The sequence below is a fragment of the Pomacea canaliculata genome, linkage group LG14 (genome assembly GCF_003073045.1).
Source record: "Pomacea canaliculata isolate SZHN2017 linkage group LG14, ASM307304v1, whole genome shotgun sequence".
NCBI classification, from domain to species: domain Eukaryota; kingdom Metazoa; phylum Mollusca; class Gastropoda; order Architaenioglossa; family Ampullariidae; genus Pomacea; species Pomacea canaliculata.
Window position 1 is genome coordinate 18,330,308 of NC_037603.1, and position 17,657 is coordinate 18,347,964.

The 17,657-nt window shown below is 42.5% G+C and overlaps 2 protein-coding genes across 4 annotated transcripts in view; both read right to left on the reverse strand.

Moving 5' to 3' along the window:
* Positions 1-9,249, reverse strand: part of LOC112554806 (myosin-2 heavy chain-like) — a 37,899-nt gene extending 28,650 nt beyond the window's left edge. Inside the window, exons 1-7 of one of the 3 annotated variants that reach the window (XM_025222854.1) lie at positions 8,068-9,249; positions 7,346-7,941; positions 6,855-7,148; positions 5,731-6,018; positions 4,884-5,108; positions 4,389-4,514; positions 1,622-2,676 (exon numbers count right to left, since the gene is read on the reverse strand). In XM_025222854.1, coding sequence (XP_025078639.1) covers positions 2,281-2,676; positions 4,389-4,514; positions 4,884-5,108; positions 5,731-6,018; positions 6,855-7,148; positions 7,346-7,858 — 1,842 coding nt within the window. In that variant the 5' untranslated portion in view covers positions 7,859-7,941; positions 8,068-9,249 and the 3' untranslated portion in view covers positions 1,622-2,280. Of the gene's footprint in view, positions 1-1,621; positions 2,677-4,388; positions 4,515-4,883; positions 5,109-5,730; positions 6,019-6,854; positions 7,149-7,345 lie in introns of those variants that run through there. The other 2 variants (XM_025222853.1, XR_003097327.1) reach the window with 2 other exon arrangements.
* Positions 9,250-9,251: 2 nt separating this feature from the next.
* The window catches only part of LOC112554804 (dynein heavy chain 2, axonemal-like), a 55,614-nt gene continuing 47,208 nt past the window's right edge, over positions 9,252-17,657 (reverse strand). Inside the window, 13 exon segments of the mRNA XM_025222848.1 lie at positions 9,252-10,253; positions 10,818-10,968; positions 11,202-11,276; positions 11,483-11,659; positions 11,790-11,939; positions 12,316-12,432; positions 12,860-13,082; positions 13,612-13,796; positions 14,047-14,238; positions 14,708-14,899; positions 15,112-15,237; positions 15,501-15,706; positions 16,230-16,416. Coding sequence (XP_025078633.1) covers positions 10,099-10,253; positions 10,818-10,968; positions 11,202-11,276; positions 11,483-11,659; positions 11,790-11,939; positions 12,316-12,432; positions 12,860-13,082; positions 13,612-13,796; positions 14,047-14,238; positions 14,708-14,899; positions 15,112-15,237; positions 15,501-15,706; positions 16,230-16,416 — 2,136 coding nt within the window. The 3' untranslated portion in view covers positions 9,252-10,098.

Below are 17,657 nucleotides of genomic sequence, written 5' to 3' on the forward strand. Positions count from 1 at the left end.
TCCGATTTTCTATTCTGCCGAGCAGAGGTTTGCATCGTGTGTGCTTGTGTGTGCGCGCGCGTCTGCACGCAAACGAGTGTTCATGCACCTACAAATTATTTCCTTTTAATAAACTGGTGTATACAAACTTCAAACGTTCATGGTAGATACGACATTTAAAAATTTTTATTTTTAAAAGTCCCAAATGTACAAAAGGTGGAAATAGGGGTCGGAGTAAGCCTGGGGCCGTAGTTATGACGTGAAAGTAAGTCTTTGACATGGGGCAAAATGGGGAACTCAAAGACAAGCACTTAGATTCCAAAATGATAAAATGGAATGTTCTATACTCCGCAGCTGTTATTTTACCCCTGGAGCTATAGTTATAAAGCATTGGCAAATATACCCTGGGGTAAAGAAACCCACAAAAAAGTAGTGCCCGAGGTAGTGAACACTGCTTCGGAAACAAGACTCTTTTCCTTGAGTTCCCATTTTGTCCTGGGGAATCGTCTTACTCTCGCTTCCCAACTACGGCCCCTGCAGAGCAGTAAGCGAGCAGCCCAGGGGGCAGGTCACACACGCACGTGTCTACGGATATTTGTACAAGTTTTTTTCCGTGAGGAGGATGGGGGTTTGGGAGAGTGGACAGTGTTTGGAAAGAGAGAGGGAGGAAATGGGGAATTGGTGTTTTACGCCGTCAGCAACTAAGGCTATATCACGGCAAGGGAAAGAGAGAAACAAGGTGAATAACATGATCGATGTTCTGAAACTTAACTTTGTGTGAACACGCACACACATACACACGCACTAGAGAGAGTGTGTGTGTGTGTTTTACTGTTAGACAAAAGAAAAGAAGAACGGTAGAGAATGTGTATGGAGGAGTCCCGTAGGAAAATCTGAAACTGTCGGAAGTACATGAATAAGACTGGAGATCTGTAGACCTGTGTAGGAATGGGAATTTCTCCCAAGTGTAGTTCCCATTTTATGGGGAAAGCCCGCACGATGTCCTACCTACACTGTGTCCACTTTTCTTCCTGCAAATCTGGTTGATGCTTAAGTTAGTCGAGTAGTAAAACCTGCCATTCACGTGACGCGGTAGATTAACGGAAGTGCTGGGGAGTTGGTGGGGAGGAGGGGAGAAGGTCAGCACTGTGACCTCCTGCATTGGAGCCTGTGATGGGAAGTCACGAAAGTTGCCAATCATTGAGGCGAAATAATAAAGGGAATGGCACTTTCACATCCCCTTCCACCTCTGTCTCGTTCTCCTTTTTCTCAGGTTCTCCACCTTTTACTTTCTTTGAATTTTATTAGCAACTTTATTTTGTTCTTTCGGGTCCCTCTCTTTTTCTCTCTGAATTCCTTCAGCATGATGACGACGACGACGACGACGACGATGATCATGATGTTCATGATGATGATCCCTTACTCTGACGGGATAGATCAAGGCGTTTTACAATTTTTAAATTCAGCACAAAACCTGTCTTCACACACACGCGCGCCACACACACAAAGTTATTATTCTGTTTTACTGATGACAGTATTACTCTCAACTGCCATACACCGTACTCTACTCTGTCAACTACACAAACATGCAACACAAGTGGCATCACTCTCACGGATGGTCACAGAAAAGAAAAGTTGTAAAGACTTCTTGAGTGTTCTTTATTAATCTCAGTAAGCTCCTCACAGCTATCTTTTTCGCTTTTATTTTTCCTTTTCTTACTCTCTCCGTTTGTGCGCGCACATGCGCTTCACTCTCATGCTTTTAATCTTTCATATCTTCCCTCTCCTTTCTCTTTCTCTCTTGCACTCTTAATTCTCTTTTCCGATATTGACCTTCCCTTTTTTTTTTCTTTTTACCAAACAGACTTCTGAGTCCCTCTCCTTTTTTTAAGTAATGATGGTCGCGGCCTGGTTCAGAACCTTGTCCTTTCTAGTCGAGTTTGCTTCTTATTAGTTTTTATTGGCTTTGAGTAAACACCAGGGGCCATAGATATGGGGGCAAGGTGGAAAAGTTTAGGATTTCGACACAGCTTTAACTTCGGAAACAATATGCTTGAGGTCTCCATTTTACTTTCGCTTTACAACTACGACTCTAGAGATCCGGAATACGACGAAAAAGTTTGAAAGAAGAAAAATAATTTCCCGCTACACACCTACACACGCCTGTTCCCTAAAATCTTTCCGTGAGGTATTTTGTTCTTCTTTGTTTGTCTGTTTGTTTGTTTGTTTGTTTGTTTGTTTGTTTGTTTGTTTGTTTGTTGTTGTTTTGACACTATCCACAACTCCACTGCTGCCTCTAAGCTACCAAGAACTGAACTTCGTGGTCTTCAGAAAGTTCAGTAGCTCGTCGCGAGTTAATGGCCTTTCTGTGGCTTCCGGTGGCAGCGCCGTCAAGGAGACGGAACGCTCCATGGGAAGAGTGATGGCGATGCTGCCAGACCGGTCATGCTCCACGTATTCCTCATCGCTGAGGGATGGAGGCGTTATGACGACTTGGCGCATGGGCTTCGTGGTCACCGGTAGGCGCTCCACCATCGACGCGATGCGGCCGGGAGTCACCTCCTCCTCCTCCTCGCTCTGGACCATCAGCAGCGCACGCTTGAACACCTCGAAACTGCGGCACGTCTCCACTAGCAGCAGCTTCTCCAGGTGGCGCTCGATGGCTGCCGTGCATCGCATGATGTTGTTTTCGTTCACCTGCAATTTAAAGACCATTTTGCGAACAATGTTCCCCCCACTCCAATTCACTCTCTTTGTAAACGACTGGATATACATCCAGTCCTTGTCGTTGGGGTAGATTACAGCAACGTTGGCAAGGCAACAGTGAATAGAGCAACTGGTAGTATTTGCTTGTTAGCTAAAGCCATGCTAGCTAGGAGGGAACGGATAGACGAGTGGTTAAAGCACTACCTACAACACTTCTTCCTTCCCACCTCTCCACACACCCCACACACACCCTGACATCTGTCGAAGATGGGTCTCAGATTTTGTAGAGGGTTAGGAAAGGTAGAGCAGCGGGAAAGAGTTCTGGATGGGCACTATCTTCACTAAACGCTGCCCTGAAAATAGGCGAGGGTTCAAACGCCTCGCTCATGAAGAACGGCATCATCATCATCAATCATCCATCCTCCTCCTCATCATCCATCCATCATCCATTCTCCTCCTCATCATCATCATCAATCATCACCATCATCATCATCCCTTGACTAGTACTAGCCGATCAAATACGCTGTCCCGCAAGTACTAGTCATCGTAGGATTGGGGAGGAACATGGATAAAATCAGAAGCCTAAAATGTTTCCTGTTAGGTCTGTCTTGGGAAGTGGTGACCATTCGGTTTTTTCTTTGTCTATGCGTTGTCTATCGCCCTCTTACACACTGTCTTCCCTGGTCAAATGGCCCAACCAGACCAACTTACTGCTTTAGTGTTTATGAGAAGTGTTTCCTGGTGTCCCGCAAGGCGATACTTGCAAAATCGTTGGTCAGGCGTTGGTCGTCCCAGATAGATGATGTGGAACAGGCTATTATGCACTTACTCTCAAATGCACGGATTTGCATTTTCATATCAGTAAACAGGATCCACCTATCGCAACCGTACAGCAGGACTTGTACAACTTCTGCTTGATGGTAAATCTGATGCTGTTGCTAAGGCAGATCCTGTCCAGCCTAGACATTGTTGCTGTCGCTGTTGCGATCATGATGCGAATCTCTGCCCTGAAGGTGCTATCTTAACAGCGGATAAACCCCAGGAACCTAAAGCCTATTCACCTTCTCGAGCTGTACTCCATTTGGGTAGACCGAGACTAAAGCTGGAGAACTTCGCAAGAGGCTAAGCGTTGGTCTTGGCAGACAGACAGCAGTCCACCTATACACATCCATGGTTTAGAGTTTATACGTCTCCTCGAGACACATCCTCTAAACACCAAGACCAGCTGGGAGTTTCGCTGAGTAATGGAGTTCCCTTGCTGAGCAGTGAGAAATCACCATAAAGTAGAACGATGTTCCCATCAAATAACCCCGCCCACCAGCCACCCTAGTCCCGTTGTAGCGTCATGCGTGTATAACTTCCTCGCTATTGCTCGATGCAACACTTGATGATTAAACCTTCTATGCGGTCGGAAGTGTGATAATGTGTCGAGGAGTAAAAATCTTAAGACTGCGTTCGAAACTGTGACAGGTGACACTTCCGCATTTTTTTTCCAGTTTTGTTTTCATTCCCAGAATGCGGATGCAGCTAACGGGAAAATATAACAGCTCAAGTTCGAATCTCTGCTCCTGCTCTTGTTTTTCGTTCCCCTACCCAAGACACACCACTCCTTGCAAAACATTCGTTATAAAAATCTGTTTCCCCGTTGCTGCCTGGGTAAAATCTTACCTTAGACTGTGACCTACCTTTGACCTGGACCTTACCTTTTCGTGGCGGCCCACCGTCTTCTGTATCGCCTGCTCCGTGAACCCCATTTTCATCATGATGTCCAGCACGCCCTTGATGTAGTCCTCGATGGTCTCCTCTGCTTTCTTGATCTTCAGTTCAACCTGTGCAGATTAGGAAATAAGCTGTAACAGGTCTAGAAAGTGAGGAAGTGATACTTTTTACCAACATTCTCCATTTTGGATGAGTCGGAAAATGATCAGGGGCAGGACCTTGTCCTGCTGAGGTTTTTTTTTCCAAAATAGTTGAGTAAGCTTTGCAAGAGTGTTAAAAGCTTTATCTTTGGTGATATCTATTATTACAGGCTGGACATTATGTTTGAATTGTTACATCAAGTCATACCACCTGTTATTGGCGTTAAGACCGGTAGTTTTTGTTGTCATTCTCGTCCAGTTCACTTCTATGCCATCTGGATGTCAGAAAATATTTCTACCAAACCGGAGAGAGAGAAAGGGACAAAGAAAGGGACGAACCTCTCGGGATTTTCTAGCGTACGAAGCGATCTTCTCCTTAATTTCATTCTCGCGCTTGGTGCTGTCTCGCTCTGTCTCATCCAGTCTCGCTAGGATCTCAGCCTCCTCAGCTTTCATCCTGTCATACTCTATCCTCGTGTCGCCTAGCATCTCCTGCTTGTCCGCGAGGGCTTTGAACAAGTAGAAGTTCTCCTCCATCATCTCGATGAACGATTTGATGATTTGCTGGAAATGTGAGCACGCACGCAAACCACCCAAATATTCACAACACACACACACACACACACACGCACAAAACAGGAAATACAGCACGCGTTTGTTTAGCATCCTTTTCAAAACGATATTCAGAAGCTTAACAATTCGGAGAAATCAGGAAACATAAAGTTAAACAAGCAGGATAACTGTTCAGTTACTCTATTTAGAAAAACAGCAATGTTCAGTGTTTTTGTGTGATGTTTTTATGTTTGCAAAGTTTTGGCTGAACTCCGCCTGCAACTACCCCGGGTAACCTGCCGGTCCCAGGCCCGGATGAAGGAGGAGGTTTGGGCGTGGGGCTAGCAAACCCACCCTGTAAAACAACCCTGCTACAGAAACCGCAACTGAATGCGGCCTTATGCTCCACTGGGGGTGAAAAGGAATAAGAAAGCTTTTGCTGGGGTACCACGGTATCATCATCGTCGTCATCATCCTCATTAGATTTATTACACAACTAACAAAAAAAATATTATTATTAATATTATTATATCAAAAAAGCCAAACTAAAATGAACAAATAAAACAAAAACAGCAAGAAACTCCCCGCCCTACTGCAGTTTCACATTATGATTTAGACACGGCGAGAAACGAACCCTGAGCCCCGTCTTGCCCAGCTTGGCTTTGATAACGGGCGACGCGGCGAGTTTCTTTATGGTCGGTTCGCCGTCCAGCTTGCGTGGGGAGCGGCGGTGCCTGTCCAGCAGCTGACCATACGGACCGTCCAGCTGCTCCGCGAAGAGGGCGCGCACCTGCTGCAGCAGCTCGCCGTACATCTGGGTGCGGTCCTGCGTGGCACGAAACTTCTCCCGCAGCATCTCCTTCTCCTTCGCCCGCGGGTCTCCTCGCGATTTCAGCTTCTCCACGATGAAGTTGTGCAGCTTCTGTACGACAGAAAGACAGAAGGTCAAGATGTCGTCTGCCAGGGATGGACTGGAGGAAAAGAAGGAGGACGAAACTTCCTAGTCCGGTCACCTCTTGGATCGTCATCGCGATTTTCATGACAAAGTGAGTCGATCAGCCTAGTCCCTGAGCAAAAGCTTTCAACTATGGGTCCACTCATGCACGCGCCCACTGTCCTCTCATACATCTGACATCTGTTGTTTTGTCTTTATTACGATTTTTGCTTCATTAGCATAGCTTTTAATTGTGGGTCGAGGAGAAATCGCATTTCTTTCAGAGTTCTGTCTCTATTATTATTAGTAGTAGTACTAGTCGTTGAGGACTGAGTTATTTCAGGGTTATAGCTTTTTGGGAAGGTGGTTTCCACCTCTGTCTTTCTTTCCCCAACCTCTATGGTATCAGGTACTCGTTCAACAGCCAAAACTACTGGAGAAAATACGATGCGCCGCACGGGTATCGAACCGGCTGAAGTTTATGTGGGGGGAATGTTGACTCCGGTTACAGCAGTAACCAGTTTTGTATTAAAGTCACTGTCAGGGTATTTAAACTCAGACAATTTATAGGACACTTGTTTCAGTATCTTTTACCTATAGACTAGTCTCAGGGCCCTGATTTGTTGGTACTCTTGTTGGTCGCTTTGAAATGACGGGGAAATGGAGATACATATGATATCACTAGGTTTTGATTTACAGTAGTTCTCCATGCTAACTGAAATTAATGAACTCGGTCTCCAGCTTAAAGTGCTCCGTGAAACTCATTTCATGCTCCGAGTCATGGAATGTCATTGTCCATGTAAAAAGGTCGAGTATATACTAACCTTGGCGGTGTCCATCTTCTTGTCCAGACTCGTCACCTCTTTGTCGAAGGAAGTCTCTGCCGCATTGGAATACTCAAGAAGCTTTTGTTTTTTCTGCTTCACAGTCTGGATTCCTTTCAGCTTGATTGACGATGTTTGAAGATGCTGGACAATGCTGAAAGAGATCGCATCCACTTCTGTCTGCAGACAGCTTAGATGGTTCTTCACTTTGTTGCGCCTCAACAGAAGGAAGTCTACTTGGTCGCGAAGATCCTTCAGTTTGCTTAATTCGAGGTTATACTTGTGACTCTCGGCCTAAGATAGTAGAGAGCAGAATGAGTGTGACAAATCCAAACACAATCTTTCTATTCTCACATAGACTACATAATTTAAATATTCATAATTCTTCTATTTTCTTTCTAATTCGTCTACATTCTAACCCCAACAGTCGTCGTAATCATTATCAACATGTCTCTCGACATTCATGAAACGATTTCATTTGTCTCACAAACCTCCAACCTGTGGAACACGGCACTTGGTCTGGCGTCTCCGTACGTGAGCATCCTCCTCCTCTCGCCCAAGACCTTGGAGCGGCGCCAGATCTCCTCGTCCGTGGCCTTGATCCTCAAGCGCAGCTCCACGAGTTCCTCCTTCAGCCGAGCGTTCTCCTCGCCGATGACATCATACTCCAAGAGGATGTTGCGCAGCCGCACTGCGTCACCCTTGTACTCGCGCTGCCGCCGCTTCATGACGGCGAGGTCCGTCTTCTTCTCCTCGTTGTCGCTGCGCACGGCGTCCAGCAGGCGTTGGTGGCGGTTCAGCAGCAGCTTGGTGTGTGCTGCGTGGGCGTGGCGACTCCTTTCCACGGAGCGAAGGCGCGTCAGCAGCGGTCTTCTGTCCGGCTCCTCCGCCATCCTCGCCAGTAGTTGCCGGCGAAACACCTGCAGACGGTAACTCCTAACGAACTTGCTGGTGGAAATAGCCATGACTTTCATCAGGCGCTTGCCCTTCACTCTGCGCGTCATCGTTGATGTCGTCAACTGCTGCCAGCAACGATGATGACTTGAAACTGCTACCGCGGTTGAGGGAAAGGTTCAAATTCTGAAATCTTAAACGCGTGGAATCTCAGTTCCTTTTCAAACAGAGGAAAAGAATAAAAGTACAGCTTTTTTTTCTCTCTTTCTCTCTCTCAGACTAATTTGTCTCTGTCTTCAAGACCAAGTCGGTTACTCACTAGCGATGGTAGTCTAAGTGTTTGTCACTTCTGTGGAGTGCAGCGAGAATTAAACTGACAGCTGGTGTAGTGCCTACGTCATCAGCTGCGTCAACGGGCTGCCACACAAACTCCGCGTGACGTGTAGCGGCGATAAAGTGCGTGACGTGTAGCGTTGACAATGTGCGTGACTACTGTCGCGCGCCCTGGTGTAGACTGATGCAGTCACGGACCTACTTTGAGGTCCTTACATTGTCTTCAGCTGCCGGGGCTTCTAAGTTTTGTCACAGACGCAGCTGGTGTTGAGAAAGAACTAGTGGATCTCCCGCCACACGAGCTTTAATCGCCACATTTTATGCATTCTTTCTTTCAACACAACAAACAATATGTCAGTGTAGTTTTAAACAACAATTTTTAAACAAAAATTATTATAGCAATTAATAAATGAACACTTACAATTTTTGCCAACCCAAGCCAGGATATACTGATCACACTCACCAGAAGAGTTCCCTGCAGGTCAAACTTTCATCCACTGTCTTGAAATATCACTGCTGGCACCAGTTTTTATCTTCATTGTTCTCTAGTCGTTATCAGTTCCACAAACAAGTTTGTCAGCTTCAGTCACTCTTCTTAAGTTCACAAAGTAAGATCACTGGTCACAAATTCACAAAATTTCAACAAAGAGCTCACTTTTGTTTGACTTTCATTAATCCAACGTAAAAGACATTTTAACAGGTTTTGCCTATTTTCTTCTTTCCAGATTTTATTTGTAATGTCGTCAAGCCATACAATACATACCGACTGAGTACGTGGATTCTTGCACCCTTGCTAATGTGCTTAAAGTAATAAAAGATATGTCATGTCTCTATCACACACACTCACTACAGCACGACTGAATTTCATTATTATTATTATGATAATGATGATTTAGTACAATGCTGGTAACTGGCCTGATAATGGTAACAATAGTAACACGCAGTTGAATGACTTCTGAAAGGCCAACTGACAAAGGAACCAACAATTGGTCATTCTCTCATGTTGGTCCTTGAAATTCCAATGTCCTTCGCAACAGATAATTCTACATATTGTCTTACACACGCATGCATAGAGCTCCTTTTAATGCATTCATGCTGTGTTCTTATGCAAGTCAATTTAACTGAACTGCATAAGACAAAGCACTGAAGGGATGAGGAGAAATTAGCTGGAAACAAATGAGGCTAGCAATAAGTAACAGTAACTGAAGGAAATAAGGGGCTATAGCGAAGTGACGAATATGAAAAGTAAGGGGTAGGAAATTCGGGGTGTAAATGGACGGTATGGTTGAGTTATTTAAAAAAAAAACTTTTAATTAGGACCAAATATTTGCTTTCTTCCTTAAACACAGTTGAGTGTGTGTGTGCCTGCGCACACGTGCAAAAGCAACTCATGTCTATAAAATGAATGTGTACAACAAAACAATCACATTAAATGACTAAAAGTTTGTGATACAAGCTCAAAAAAAGGTATTTTAAAATACAGTCAAATACCTAAATTTAAGTTTGTATCATACCCAATCCTGAAAAAATCTGTACATATAAATATAAAAGTATCCATGGTCATAAAATATAGGAATAAATATAGTGCTCAGTATTTACAACTGTCAGTAAATATGAAATTTCATAACATTAGTTTACAGAGAACAAAATATTGATGAGGGTGTCTTTCACATAGGCAGTCATAATAACTGAAGCAAACGCATTGTTTCACAGAGATTCGGTTGCCAGCAGGACCAAGAAGTCAAAAAATAAAGTGTGGTCAGTTTACCAAGTCTAGTGGAAAACGCAAGAAACATTTTACATACACCGAATGTACACAGTCCTTATATTTATAAGACAGCCACAATGACAAGCCCACTGTCATCAGCTGTACAATCAAATGTTGGCACTTCTTTAGCAAACACTATACTTTTGGTGTGTTTCTGCTTCAGAAAGAATGTTTGGGAACTGCTTCACATTATTCCATTATCCAGCATGCGAAGAAAAGGTTAGATTTGCACTCAAATGCCACAGCAGTTTAGTAATCCAAGCTCATGAGAATGGCAGTGCCACGCTTCACCCAGTGATCAGATGATTTCTCCCCAGACTTGAGGTCTACAGCCACAATAAATGAAGGTCGCCCAGTGGAACCGGCACGATTTGGATAGTAATAGCATGGTGCTGTGTAGATTCCTGGTTGTTAAGAGAAAAAAAAAGAAAATGGAGCTGATTAGCGGAAAAATCATACGATCCATCTGAACGACCGCAGAAGCTAAATCCTGAATCAAGAGATGAGTACTTCATTTAATATTTCCCTTTTTCTTTCTAAGGTCTGACAGTTTTTCTACAGCTACCTAATACAGAGTTACCGCTGCTGAATAATTCTGAGTCTGAGGCCTTCCTAAATCCATGATGCTTTTAAAACAAAACTTTTTTGTAAAGGCTCTTCAAATTATAGCCATGGGCAACTGTGTCAAGTGTGACTCAATGATCATCACTTGTAGAATTATTGATACTGGTGACAGTGTGTGAGCAAGAGTGAGTGAAAGTCAGAAACTTGTAATCAAGGAAATGTAAGAATGAGCAAGTAAGCAAAAGTCTGTGAGTGAGAGTAAGAGAAAGTGAGTGAATGAGAGTGTGAGTGAGCAAGTCAGTCAATCTTTAGTGAGACCTTAGATTAATACACTCTTATAGATCCTCCTTATGCAGGTAAGTGCAGGAACAGCTACAAAAGCCTGCAGACATGCCAATGCTAACCTTTGCTACTTTTCTTTCTGGCCTCGGTGGGTTTGAAGTGGATGGATGGCATGGGGCAGACCAGCTGCATGGGGTTGGCTTCCACCAGCACCGAATTCTTTTTATCCCAGCCTGCACCTTGTAGATACAGTCCCTTGATGTACACACCATCCTGCACAACAACGCAGCATAATCTGTTCACACAATTCCTTGATATACATGTCATCCTGTCCAACAACACATGATGTGTATGCATTATAGATTGCCATCCTGCCTAACAATGCAGCATGATCTGTACACACAGCTGTTTGATAAACACATCATTATCCTGACCAACAATGCAGCACCATGAGAGACTGGAAGCATGAAAGCTGGAGAGCAAAAGAGAAAGGAACGAGGTCATACCTTTGGAGGTCCAGTAATGTTGGAGTCATCGACTGTCAGCACAGTGAACTCCCAGGACAAAGAATCTACTGACACCTGTGTGAAACATACAAGACCTCTTTCAAGTTCTGTTCCCGTCATGGATGTAGGAAGCTTATGTATTTTTATCACTTAAAACACATTTAATGGTGCAGGTTCTGTTGCAATACTGATATGTGGACATATAATTGAAAACAAATCATATATTTATATGTTTCAACACTGCATTCTAAATTTAAAAAAACTGTTTTTCTAACACTTACACTGTTTTGTCTTGCAGATGTCTGAAGCACAGCTGTCAAAAATCCAGTGGGAAATGTGAAGCCAGACATCCAAAATATCGTTGGTGGATGAGCAGACTGGGCCCACTTTGCCAGCTGTTCCACACGAACAACCAGGTCTCTTGTCCAAGCTGCCAAGGGTTTCAAAGATGAATAAGCCTGAAAATATGAATGGGTAATATATATTAATATATTAGTGATATCCTCAATGTTTCAGACTTCAACGACCAATCCTCCAAGTCCCTTGAGCACCTAAAGAGAGAGAACTCTACCTTATCCATGCACTTACCTTTTCCCATGCAGGTGGCACCCGACCATCATAGATACAAGTAAAGATGCTCTCCAGCTCCAGTGTCATGACAACCTGACCTTGAATACCTTTCTCCAGATGCGTCAGCGACATACGGATCTCATCCAACAGAAGGTTGTATCTCTGAATCTAATGACATACAGATACCCAAGTAAATAAGAAGAAAAAAGTAAGAAACACAGGTAACATAATCTGTTCATACATAAGCAAATTAGAGCAGCAAGTTTAAAAGCTTTCCTATACTGCTCTTTGAAGTATGGCTGTATGCAGCAAAGAAAACTAAACTTGTGCTGTGATCACCAAATCGGTCATGTTTATATCTCTTGGTACTAAAATGTTGGAAAAAACAACATGAAGTGACTGAAATTGTACCATCCATCAGTCGCAAGTCTTTAAGAAGCTTACAAATACATAGCACAGTGTTAACGGAATCTTATTCTAGTAACAGTTCCATGTCTTAATCCACCAGATACAGAAGAGATTGTAGACTCAAAATAACACTCACTTCTTGCAGCAGGACCACATTCAATGGAGATGGATCTACAGACAAGATCTTGGCAGTGCCCTCGTAGTCAATATTCTCTGGAATCTGCTTGAAAATATTGGCTGCGAGGTCAAGCACCTGAAAAAATATTCAAGAATTTATGGAAGATCTCATCTTGATCTGGTCATCAAATTAAGAAAAGACTGGATACTTTCAAGAAATCTGTCATTTTAAGCTTCTTAAGATCTAGTCAATTCTTTTCAAAGCATAGTTGAATTTTTTTTAAAGTTTTCAGAAAACAATGATCAATGTCTAACTTTATAAAAGAAACAACATAAAAAGACAGGCAGCATTCAAATAGTTTGCCATTATTAAGAGCATCTATTACTTTTACACTGAATGATAATCTCATATTTGCAATTATCCTTGTTTTAAAGAATTGCATGCAAAGAGAGATGAGGTTCTCAAGTATCTAATTCTAAAAGCAACAGCAGAATATTAACAGTTTGCGTCTGATCCTGAATATTCCCAAACTCCAGTCTTCCTAGAGTCCACAAATACTTACTTTGTCTTCCCTGCTCTCTCCTGCAGTGGATGAGATCTGTGGCTGGAGTGACAAAAGTGTGTCAAACATCATGCGTGTCTCCTGTATCTGGGATTGGATATCGGCATTAGGATGCTGTCCGAAGGCTTCAGGGTGGTCCACAGCGGGCAGCATGCTGACATACTCTTTGTAGGATGCAAGCGGCCCATCACGGGGAATGTAGTAAGTTGGAAGGCTGGAGACCCTGATACACAAAAGAAAAACAGCTTTTTCAATCCATTCATGAAGGAGAAAATTCGATTTTGTAAAAAATAAGGCGTTTGTTTTAAAAAAAGATGAATTACATTGTTGCTGTTGACACAGAGTTCTTTACTATCCATCTTGTCAGATGGCAATGCCTTAATCAACCTGCTAATGAAATGCATTGTCATCTTGCTATGTCAACTGCTGCATTCAAATTATGGGGATTCTTAGACAGAGGATATCCAATAGCTTATAACAAAACGTTTTAGAACAACTAACCAATACTGTGAATAATGTCACTGCCTGCCTACCTTTACTTAAGGTAAGAGTTAGATTACCATAAACGATAACTCTGGAAAGCAAGAATGGTGAGTCAATGATTCATCTTGACACCAAATCCCTTTTGGGCAGCATCAATGGCAAATACACTGACTTGGGAAAGGTCTGAGTTGTGACAACAAAAATCCTGTTTAGGGGAAGTCTCTAAAACTCAGCTATTGTTTGCAATTACCTCCACTGATGTAACTCACTTATAGAATGGCTGTGCTAGCACACTGTCAGTAAAGAGGTCATTGATGTATGTCATGAGGAGACGACGATCCCAATCATCAGTGACATGGCCACCATAGTTTATGCCAGCTATCAGATACTTCAAAGCATCCCAAGGGGTTTCCTCATAGCCATCCAGGTATATGCTCAACAGATTCTCTGAAACCTGATCGAATCAATCCATGAACACATCAGCACCTCAAACAGTTGATCACTCTTTTCAAAAATTAAAATTTGAGCTGCAGTAACCATATGAAGACTTACTATCTCTATACTCAATAAAAAGAAAACTTTAAAGGCATTTTAGAAAGGAAACACATTCTGCTTCCATTTTCTTTCCTTTCACAAACTTCTTAGATGAGCTCTCATCTGGAAATGTATGGTGGGATGCAGTGAGCATAACGTAAATCACTCACCTCAAAGTCAGAATCGTTAAACTCATACGCAATGTTCCAGCCCAGCATAAGGAATTTACGTCTTTCCAGCAGAACAGAATGGAAGAAGCAAAGGCAGAAAAGGAGTTTTTTATACTTGTCTTGCTTGTGACAGCGCAAAAACTGCTGTTCAGTAACTAGATTGTACAGGCGCTTCATGTTGGCCTTCAAACCCTGCAAGCAGACAAGGTATGTGCATTACATGCACCATGCATGAGATTCCTTTCTGCAAGAGATAGTGGGACTGAATCAATAATCTCAGCATTACATTAATAGTTCCCTCAACACAGTATCCCTTGTTTTACAGGAGGCATGTCATGCGAAGTTAACAGGCAGTCACATTAATGACAAGAGAATTGTTAACCCTTTGCCAGTGATCCTTAACAAGATATACAAGATGCTTCCACAAGCTGCAAGCAAGAATATTTGCTATTTTTGTTTGAATGGTGATGGAATGAAACTGCTGCCCAATGATTTAGAGACTATTTTTGCTGTGAACTAATCATTGTGTAGTTATGACATGACTGCAACCCAACTTGATCAGTGGTGCTGCACACTTTTGTATAAGAACTGTGGCCGTTGGGGACTTGGAACAGAGCACACACAGCTCAGCAATATTCTACAGTGATGGATGTGGTGCTACCTTGGGAGGTTCAGTTGTCATCTTGATGCCTTGCTGCAGGATTGAGATGGGGAACTGGGGATGGGGGGATGAGCTGAGCCAGAGACGGAACTCAGGGTGAGGCTCTTCTACTTGCAGCTGCTCTACCAGTTTGTCCAAGGCTGGCATCCAGCTCAGTGACAGGTGACAGTTGGCCAAGAACACCCACTTGCCCTGTTACATCATGAGAGAGAAAGGATATCAAAACTTCCATGATCATATTACCCATCTTAAAAACAAATCTACAGCAGAATGCAATCAACAGGGTTGAAAGTGTACATAAAAAGATATGTGCGAAAAAAGAATGAATACCCAGCATTCAGTCATGTGTACTTGACAAATGGAAAAGAACTATGAAGAGTCAAAAGGTTAAGGCTGTGCCAGACCTCTTTCACTCCCTCTTTGATCATGCGGGTGGCGATTGGCGCTTGACCTTGACCTAAAGAGAGGGCATGGAAACGGCTAGCCATTCCGCTGTTTTCAGCAAGCTGAAGAAGACCGCTGGTCGGATCCTGCCAACAAATTTACTAAAACATTCCATGAAACAAGAATCTGTAGTCATGTTACTCAAAAATATCGATGACTGAAAGATCTTCATTGCAATTTTATTTATGTGATTATGAGCAAGAATAAATACCTGAAGGCAAGCTAAGTTACTCTTTCCCTGAAAAGAGATGTTTTAGGGTTTGTTGTATTTTAGATTTGGGGGCTTAGTCTTTACTGCTGATGTCCAAATGTGTGAAAATGTTCCCAAAAAAATGGCCACTCAACGCACCACACCAGGAGAAAGGACAAAGATGAGAGGTGTCTTGGTGGTGGAGTCTTCAACAACCTGCTGCATGTCAAGCACAGGGGGCTCAACAAACCGTGATCCAAGGTTGTTGACAATGAACATTGTCACACAGAAAGAAACGCGGTCGGGTCTCAGAGACCTGACAATCAGCATCCGCTGTAGCTCGTTGCAGGCATTGTCCCACTCACCTGCACACAAAGTCATTGGTCAGATGATGCATTCCAGCCTTATATGCTCAGTCTATACAGAAAGTAAAGTACATCTGCTTTAAAAAAATACCATATTTGACGGTCAAATTTCTTTCTTCAAGTACTTACTAGATGTATGACTAAATGAAGTTATCCTGACTAGCTACCTCAATTCCAGCTATCCACTCCTGATGGTCAGACCTGACCAATAAACAGGGAGAAACATAAATTTGACCAACTCACTCCCCTTCACCATCCTGCCCTTGGCAATCAGTGAGCTCTCACAACAGCTGGAATTGAGGTAGCTAGTTGGGGGGGAGTCATGTCATCTAGAACAGTATGAAGAAGGAAAAAATATCTCTTGCTGTTCCTGATCCATGCTGTCTTGGGCTGAAAATATGATCATATTTGCTTCTGAACGTTTAATAAAGGTTATCAGTGATACTGACTGGCTTCTAGGAATTATTATGGGAAGAATTTATTCTAAACATACAGAAAAAAACAAAAAATGTGTTGGACTGACTTGGAAGACCAGTCGTTTCTGGAGTGGCTGATGTATACCAAATACTCCAGTCCCGTGGATACTGCTCAAAGGAGGTGATGATGCCATGGAAGTTTGTCAGTTTGTCTAGCTCTGTGATGTTATCCCAGGCGCTGTCTGACAGCCAGCCTGTGCAAGGGTTATCCATTTGATTCTCCCGATCCATTACCTGCAGTCAAAAACTGCTAATACAGTCCCTCCACTGCAGCCTTACCATGGCATATGTTTGCATGACAGTAACTGTTTTTTAGAAAAATATCTTCTGTTTGTCTTGGATAAGCATCATTTTTTTCCAATGACTGGAAATACAAAGATTTTAGGGCTCAGCTAATTAAATGAGTATACCCATCATGTTCAGCTATGTTAGTCTCATGCTCTGGTAATCATTTTAAAACCAGGAAATCATGGTATGGATCCAACATAAGTTACAAAAGTATTTTAATAAAACAATGAAACTATGTGTAGAAAGATAATTATTCTGTAGCTATACCTTTTTTTATCTTAGACACATAACATATAAAGATCTGCAAAGGTGTACATGCTGACTAAACTAAAATCAACAAAAGTCTTTTTTCCCAAATCTGGGTGAAAAGCAACCCTTTGTTCTTGGGATACATGCCCATGACACATCTCACTGTGCACAAAAAAAGGTCATAACACTAGGTTAGTATTGGAGATGAAAGGAAAGGGCTGGACATGGGGTCACCTGGAGCGGGTTTCAGCCCATCGACATTGGTGACGGACTCTGGTTGAGGCCTTATGTGCAACCTGATGCACGAAGAGGAATAGATAGACTAGGTTAGTAAGGGCTTGGATATGCTTACACTGTCAATGGAACAGATGGGACCATATGTTAATAAAGAGTGTGGATATTACTATGCATGGTGGTTGGTATCTTGTTTTGAGCGGAACCCAGTGAGTTTTACACTTTTTCAGACCTTTAAACTTCTAAGCTAAACAAAATTATTGGCATCTAAATAAAGTTTCAAAGACTAAACATCACAATGTCACACTAAAGTAAAACTTATCTAGAGCAAATAAAAAGGACTAAAACGATAATATTGACCAGACAAACATTTGATCATGCTGTAACACTAACTCAATTACAAACATAGAGTTGTATGCTGACTCCAATATTTAAAAATAACTTCCTGTACAGTATGAAATTACCAGATTTATCTGCCATTACAAGTAGAATGTCATATTGATCCCTCTATTTTTCTCATTAAACCCTAAATTTTGTTCATCAATTTCTTATTTCTACCCTTCTCCACTTTTCTGTGCTTGTTTTATGTTGACTTAAACAAACATACGGGTGAAAAATGTCTCATTCTGCTAATTAGACTTGACAGTACTGGACAAAAAAAGTAAAGACAGCAGTTTCTACAACACCAAATTCAGGACAAATGC